Raw genomic sequence first — 8,183 nt, 5'->3', positions numbered from 1 at the left:
GATCTGTTTTGTAATATCGGATTAAGCTAATTCGAAATAATCGTGCAGTGTAGACATACCCTTTGTTAGCTGTAAGTATCAGACTACTCTAGTCCCTCGGACTAACCACTAGAAAGACATGATCACATGCATTCTGCCAGCGCATTGCGCAGGCTCTGCTCCTATACATGATTTTCCTGTTCTATGGATAAGAACTGTACTTCTGTCTGCTGGACTAGCCCCACAGCACCATTAACATGCCCTATAATGATTTTGAAAAATAGCACTTTTCACTGATGATTATTTACATATTCAACTTGCAGAGGAGAAATGTGAGAATTTCACTGTAGTCAACAAAGGAAACCAAAGCAGAGAATCTGCAAAGCCAAAGGTGCATATCAAACCATACAGATAGATATGTGCTGAGCAAATGAGAAAGCCATCCCCGCTGCAAACCACATACCTTCCACTGTCAGTGTGGCTTTGGTTTCTGCATTTCCTGCTCGGCACATGTACGTGCCAGAATCTTCAGGTGTCAGTTTCAGAATTTTGAGTTCTGCTGTATGCTTCTCCCACTTGGGTTTGTATTTTTCTGAGGGCTCAATGAGAGTGTGGCCCTTGAACCACGCTACAACCTTTGGAGAAGGCCTAAAATCACAGGACAGCACGACTGAATGGCGTTCCAAGGCAGTCTTATCCTCCAACTTTCTGGTAATCTGCACGTTCATATCTGCAAAAGAGGGTTGTGAAGGGGGAACAGATAAGAACAATCTGAAAAAAGAGGTGCAATTTGATCTGTAATCAACTTCAGTTAATGTAAGGACCACTCTGAATTTCTGTTAGAGGTTTGACTTGCTAAGGAGCAACCTGGAAGATAGGAAGGGTAGCATAATTTACACCAGGAATTTCTGCCTATGCTATGATTCCCAAAGGGATTGTTATATATTTACCATCAAATGCAGGGCCAAATCTTGAAAGTTTTGATGCATTGTTTATCACTCAGCAAAATTCTTACTGAGGATTTTGTCTAAATAAGGGCTGAGTGGGGACTTCAGCATTTAGCCCAGGATATTTAGCATACGGGAAAATTAAGTTCAAAAGACTGGGAGCTTTTTCTCAACTAGAATCTACAAAAATGTGGCTGCTCTAACCAAGCTTATCTAAATTATACTCAGCATTTATGGCACACGACACATTTCATTTTCAAAGCACTTTACAAATATCAAATTAAGCTGAACAGCATCCACGAGAGTTACTGAAGTAGTATCATCGGCTAGGGAAGCTGAGGTGGGGGGGGCCTTGCCCATGACCTCAGAGACGTTCAGTCAGAATTAGAACTCAAGGGTCGCTGATACCCAGACCTGTATTAAAAGTACGATGTGCCTGATCCAAAACCCACTCAAGTAAATGAAAGGACTTCCATTGACTTTAATGGGGTTTGGATCAAATCCTATACCACACCTCTTCCGGCCTTCCTGCTGAAACCTTTCCTTTCTACAAATGGGCCTGGAAACCTGTAAGAGGTTTTACTGGAAGGTTTCAGCCTTTTTCTGTGCTTGGGTGAGTAAAAACACATTGGGAACAGCCTCTCTTAGTATTTCTTTATTGCTGACCCTGACTCAAAGCAGGAAGTATCAAGGGTATAGAATACCAGAAGCTAAGAGTGGAAGACATAGTGACCCTGTTCTGTACAGTTCCTCCGAAGTTCTGGTATGGGCCACTGTAGGAGACAGGATACTGGGCAAGTCGGTCCATGGTATGAATCAGTATCCACCTTTTATGTTCTTATGGGATCTTACTGTCACTGTCCTGGTTTTAGATTCATACATTTTAAGGTCAGATGTTCTCCTTGTGATCATCTAATCTGACCTCCCGGGTAACACAGACAATATAATTTCACTCACTGATTCCTGCATTAAACTTAATAACTTGTGGCTGAACTCCAGCATATCTTTTAAAAAGACATCTCAGTTTAAAGACTCCAAGTGATGGAGACTATACAGAAAACCGTTGCAAGTTAGGCTGATATTATTTTTGGGTGAGTGGGAGAAGGTTCTGAAGGAGTCTGGGCCATGCTCTAATTAATTCTCACATCCAGGGCACAGCAAATTACCTCTTACAAGCAGGTTTGCCGTGGATTTTGATTTGCCAATTGCAAACTGAATGGTGCCTGTCATGTCAGAATTGGTCTTCCACAGAATCAGCCGATGGATGGTGCCTTCTTCCTCTATAGTAACGTTTCTGCCAGTCTGTAAGACCTCTCCACCCAGAGACCATTTCGGGGGCTTCACAGATGGAATGGAGATCTCGCATTGAAACTTGGCTTCTGCGGGCTCTGTCACATCCACATCAGTTAACTCCTTTACAATATTAATGGATTGCTCTGGGATGAGGGTAGAAAGCAAGAAGAGGAATATGTTAGACCAATGCTTCTCAAAACTTTAGCAACCTGAGGAACCTTACCCCCACCCCTGAGCGTGCCCCATCCCCACTCCTCCCCCTCCGCATCTCCTGCACACTGGGGAACAGTTGTTCTGTGGTGTGCAGGAGGAGTTGATCATAGAATATCAGGGTTGGAAGGGACCTCAGGAGGTCATCTAGTCCAACTCCCTGCTCAAAGCAGGGCCAATCCCCAGGCAGATTTTTGCCCAAAATCCCTAAGTGGCCCCCTCAAGGATTGAATGCACAACCCTGGGTTTAGCAGGCCAATGCTCAAACCACTGAGCTATCCCTTCCCCCATCAGTGGGGTCAGCAGCCCTGGACATGATTCCACCGCCTGCTGCAAACACGTCCTGTCCCCACTGCTCCTCTCCCTCCCAGTGCCTCCTGCATGGCACTGAAAAGCTGTTCCCTGGTGCACAGGAGGCGCTGGGAGGGAGAAGGAGGAGTTGATCAGTGGGGCTTGTGGACCCCAGTTTAAGAAACGCTGTGTTAGACCATGCATTTAGGAATAGACTTTTTCATGTTAATTCTAATACTTCATGCCCAGAGAGGTCAAGAAAGTTAACACACGTCAGTGAATTAAGCCTCACAGAACTGTCAGGTAGGTAAATATTATTGGTTCCTTTTTATATATGGCAAAACATGTGACTGGTCAGACAGCGAGCCTGTGACAAAAGCCAGAAGAAAGTCCAGGTCTCCTGGCTTGCAGTCCTATTCCTTAACCACAAGACCATCCTTTCTGTTCTGTTATCAGAAACCAAGAAATATAAACTAAAATAGAAAGTTCATAGAATTAAAGACATCAGTGATGGGAAACATGTTGGGCATCTAGTCAAAATCCCACTGCAAAAGCAGAATTATTCCCTACAATAGGCTTTTTCCACTCTAATTGTAAAGGTCTCCAGAATGGGGCTTCTATCATTTCCTTGGGGAGGACAGATCACAAGTTCATATTTCTTGATGCGCCTACCCCCAAAATCCTAGGGGAAAGCAATGCCAATGGGTTGCAGAAATAATTAGCATTTTTGATAATTTTTTAAGTTACATTTGTAGATTACATTTCAAATACTTTCTGGAACTACCCACTCTCCCTCCAATAAGTCAAAAGAAAATAGCCCAGTACCTTCAACATAGAAATGAGCACTGCTTGTGTCATCAATAGCATCACATGTGTAAATGTCCTCATCCTCAAACTCGGCATCGTTGATGATGAGTTTCCTATAGACACTGTCACTCACCAGCTCATATTTCTGGCTGGGAAGAATCTCAACATTCTTCTTATACCACTTAACTTTGGCAGTAGGGCGAGACACCTGGCATTCCAGAACACCCCGGTGCTTCTCAATAGCAATCTTATCCCGCAGATGCTTCACAAATTTTACAGGTAGTTCTAAGGAGGTGGAATAAAAAACAGTGTGGTTGTAACTGGACAGTGCCAGATGAAATTCATTAGTGACATTTCTTTCATTATCATCAATTATTTGGAAATGATTGGGACCCCACTGCACAATCCATAAGAAAAAAAGCTGGAGAAAGGAAGCATTATTATCCCCTATACCAATGGGGAACTGGAATACACAAAGGCTAAATACCTTGCCCAAGGTTGTGTAGGGAGTCAGTGGCAGAGGTAGGAACTGAATCCAGATTTCCTGAGTCCTAGTGCACTGCATTAACTATGAGGCCACCCTCCCTTATCCCTCAGAACTTGCCTTTTAAATTAGACACAAAAAATCTCTATACAACTGTGGCAAGGGCCCTCCTCTGTCTTGCTGGACTTAGCACTTCCCCCTCTGGTGGTGTTAGGGCCTGGGGTAAATCAGCCCCATGCTGGTCAGTGTTTGTCTTCCCCCTCTGTGTTTATGTGTGAGTATTTTCGAGACAGGCCTCCAGGCAGGCCCAAGAAGTGCTCCTCCACCAAACAAACAAAAAAAAATCTACTTACAAACACAAAACAAAGGGGGGTACCTTTCCCTGCCCTCTCGCTGGGAGGCTGCTGTCCTGTTGTTGGCCCTGGGGAGTCAGCCCTTCCCCTAAACAGGCATTCAGCTTTGGTTGTTTCCGTTGCCGGGAGGAGAGCAGCCTCTCATCCTGGAGAAGCCTATCTCCCTGCTGCCGCTAGTTCTGCAGCAACTTGTCTCTCCTCCACCTCCTCTCACCAGAGGAGGGGGTTTTAAAGGCCTCCGGCAGCCCTTAATCAGACTTCGGTGTCCCTAATTGACCTGAGGTAACCCCTTCTTAGCTTATAGGGAAAAGGGCCTTTGGCATTCTAGGCTAACCTACCTGCCTTCCACCATTCTCCTGCATCCTCCTCGATGCGCCAGAGGTTTGTCCTGGCAGGAGTTACCAGAACCTGAGACCTCCTGGACTATGATCGGAGAGAGAGGACGGATCCCCTGGCGTTTGCTCAGCGCCTGGGGCTCTCCACCCTTTGAACTCCCCTGTGCATACTTCAGGAGGTGAGGGCAGCCTTGTTGCCCGTCTCTTGGGTTTACCTCAAGCAGGTCCTGTGGGAGGCTGTTCCCTGCCCATCCCTCACCCCAGGCCCTCCAGATCTTTTCATCAGGTCCATGCTCCGTGAATTCCCCCAGCCAACCTCCCCGCCACACACATACCTCGAGCCAGCTGCACAACCTGCAGCCAGTTTGCTTCCTAACTGGGCCAAGGGCACATCTGTACACGCTCATGCTCCATACTCTCCATTTCCTCACCCTCGTGTCCTGCCCCAATACTAAGCGGTGGGACCTATTGCCACCTGGTGAGAGTGAGGAACTCTGATGGGCCAGTCTATATTCCATGTTGGTCCCACGGCCCACTGGGGATATTAGTTGGTGGCTCCTCCATGGCATCATGAGGATGGGCATCTATCTGGCACGGTTCACTCCTATCCCAGATGCCCGTTCCTTCTGTGGTGTGAGGGAGATCCTGGCGCATTCTTATCTTGAGTGCACTGGGTTGCAGCCTCTGTTCCGGGTCTTCTTGAACCCTTTTTTATGGTTCTGGCTGCACTTCTCCCCTCACCTTCTTATCTACGCACATTCCATGGCCCCACAAAGTTGCAAGACCTCCTCATCAACCTCCTCCTAGTGATGGTCAATGTGGCCCTCTCTAACCCCAAGGAGAGGATGTTGGCCGAGGGGGTGCTCTGCAACTGTGGGGCCTACTTTCATTCCTCTATCCATTCATGTATCTGGGCAGAGATCCCCAGATACCTTCAAGGAGCAGCGCGTGCTGTCTGAGGTTCTCTGCTTGGTGTCCCTTTCAGGTTCCCTACCTATGACCTGCATGCCTGTCCTTATTTTTGGTTTTGTTTTCTCCTGTATTTATCTGAGTCCTGGGTCCAGTGGTTCCTCCCTTGTTCCCGCCCACTTCCCGGAACCCAATAGGACTACTCTCCTGCAGCGGCCCAGCCTGACACACTGTCACACAACTTAAGTGTAAAGCAGTAAGGAAAAATGCTCACAAGACAGAAATGGGGATGCCTTCTCAAAAGAAAAGAACATTTTCCCCCAAAATCTAAACATGGCTCCTTTCGTCTGAAAATAGGAATTAAAAAATTGTCCATATTGAGAAGAAGACTTGTATGTTATTTAGCAAAGGTAAATATCCAGCAAGGAGGCTGATTCTTTGTACAGGGAAACCCAGACAGTGGTGTATGTTTTTTCCTGTTCATGTTCCCACTGAAGTCAATGGGAGCTGGTTACTTTATTACAAAAAACTGTTTTAACAATGATGTCATTACTGTTAGACTTACCTTTAACTCTAAGTTGCGCTCGAGATTCTGCCTTTTCTGCTACAAATTTGATCTCTGCAGCATCTTCCACATGGACACTTTTGTAAACTAATGCATAGGTCTTTCCTGTGAATAAAAACACAGGCATACATAACCCACTGTGAGAAGATGGTTTTATCTTCTGAGCCTAAATGCTACTGGTATAAGCAAGCACTATTCCATTAGCATTAACAGACCGATGGCCACTTTTGACAGTGGTGAATCCCCCAAGACACAGGAAGTGCACATTCCTGTAGTGGTTAGAAAAGTAAAGTTGATTCCCTGTAGGACTGTAATGGCTCCCCTGTTCTGAATTTCCGTCTTGAATACGGATAGGCAGACACAGGTACATTATCACACACTCTAACTCCAATCCAAATCCTTGTGCCTTCGAATGACTGAACTGTATTTAGAATTATTTAATTCTGGGGGTGGTTGGACTCCTCTGGAGTCTCTCTCTCACACGTTCATACATTTCCCCTTTTTCTATCTCAAAAAACTGAAAGTCCCTCTTGCATAGTGATAGGCACCCTAGCTGGAGAAGATTGGACACAGCTGCTTCCAGAGTCAATCAATGCTAGGTAATGGCTCACCCCCTCAAGGAACCAAGTGCATTGCTTCTGCCTTGGAGTGCCATGAAGGCAAGTGATCTATTGCAAGCAGGTCATGTTCCCACTACACTGCAATTCCAGTCCTACTTGCAGTTGACAATGGCACTAGAACAGCAGGACATACTACAAGCTGTAACTTCTCAAGTAGATTACAAGAGTCAGTTCTCTGTGTTCAAAGCACAACTCCTTCTGCTCCTCTTCCCACTTTTCTCTGCCACATACCCATTAACAATATGGCATGCAACACCCTATTTTTGCACCCTACCTTCTTGACGCATCTTGATGTTGTCTCCAGCCCTCAGTTTGTTGTCATTTTTGTACCACTGGGTTTGGACTTCATCATGTGAGATCTCACAGGTGAAAGATGCACTCTCCTTTTCATTCACTTCCACATCTTCCAGTGGTTTAATAATCTTGATATCTCGAGCTATGGGATCAAAGAGATATGTTTATGTTTGGTTCCTCCATAACTTTATGAAGTTGATTTATTTTTCACATAGTCCCCCACGAAAAAATGTGATTATAGCTTGTGTTTTAATCCACACTTGCCTGCCTTCCTCTGTACAAATCCTTCCACAGCATAATAGACACATTTTCCCCTGTATGTGTTGGTTGAAACACCAGTGACTTCATAAAAGTAGCTGTGCACTCCTAGGGCAACATTTTGCATATAATAGGATAAAATTTGGTCCTAAACCAAATTTTGGCCCTAACGTATGATTTGGCCAGTTAAGTATGATTCATCTGAGGCCTTTTCCAATCTGCCCTGGCCACTAAGAATTCCTCAAAGTGTTTTATTTTAAAGACACCATAATAGCCGGGTTTCTATCAACCATCTCAAGCTATTCCCCTCTCAGAAACAACAGCTGGAAAGTTCACATTATCATAGGTAATTTGTCATGATTAATACTCTCAGGAGGAGCCTAGGATTCATTTACCAAGAAAACTTAATCAACTAAGTGTTAACCTTTAAGACGGTTCTCCTTGACAGTCAGGGGTAAGTCAAGCATTAGTGGAGCAAGCTGAGGAAACTGATACCATGCCAATGGGTGTCTTAACCAGTCACTTGCTAAATACACAGGCCCTGCTCCTGGTTGTGCTGTGGCTGTTTTGCAATGCTAGTATAAAGCAGCCATGAACATGGCATAGTCAACTATGGGATGATCCAACTCAGTATGGGGGTGATGGGGAATCCCCCAGCAGTGCAGAGCCAGCATAATAGCTCCTTCACCACCCCTTTTCTGCAGCTACTTGCAATGTGTGTGGTCCAGTGAAAGTGGGTATGGACAGGGCTTCCCTGAACCCCAGAGATCCAGGTAGGGTGACCAAACAGCAAATGTGAAAAATCGGGATGGGGGTGGGAGGTAATAGAAGCCTGTAT

At 45.4% G+C, this 8,183-nt stretch overlaps 1 protein-coding gene across 1 annotated transcript in view; it reads right to left on the bottom strand.

The window, feature by feature from the left end:
- The window catches only part of OBSCN (obscurin, cytoskeletal calmodulin and titin-interacting RhoGEF), a 255,381-nt gene that overhangs the window by 133,563 nt on the left and 113,635 nt on the right, over window positions 1-8,183 (bottom strand). The window contains exons 30-34 of the mRNA XM_075062167.1: window positions 7,068-7,229; window positions 6,174-6,278; window positions 3,546-3,812; window positions 2,093-2,362; window positions 443-709 (exon numbers count right to left, since the gene is read on the bottom strand). Coding sequence (XP_074918268.1) covers window positions 443-709; window positions 2,093-2,362; window positions 3,546-3,812; window positions 6,174-6,278; window positions 7,068-7,229 — 1,071 coding nt within the window. The remainder of the gene's footprint in view (window positions 1-442; window positions 710-2,092; window positions 2,363-3,545; window positions 3,813-6,173; window positions 6,279-7,067; window positions 7,230-8,183) is intronic.

Source organism: Chelonoidis abingdonii, chromosome 2 (assembly GCF_003597395.2).
Source record: "Chelonoidis abingdonii isolate Lonesome George chromosome 2, CheloAbing_2.0, whole genome shotgun sequence".
NCBI lineage: Eukaryota > Metazoa > Chordata > Testudines > Testudinidae > Chelonoidis > Chelonoidis abingdonii.
This window is presented reverse-complemented; position numbering and strand designations above follow the sequence as displayed.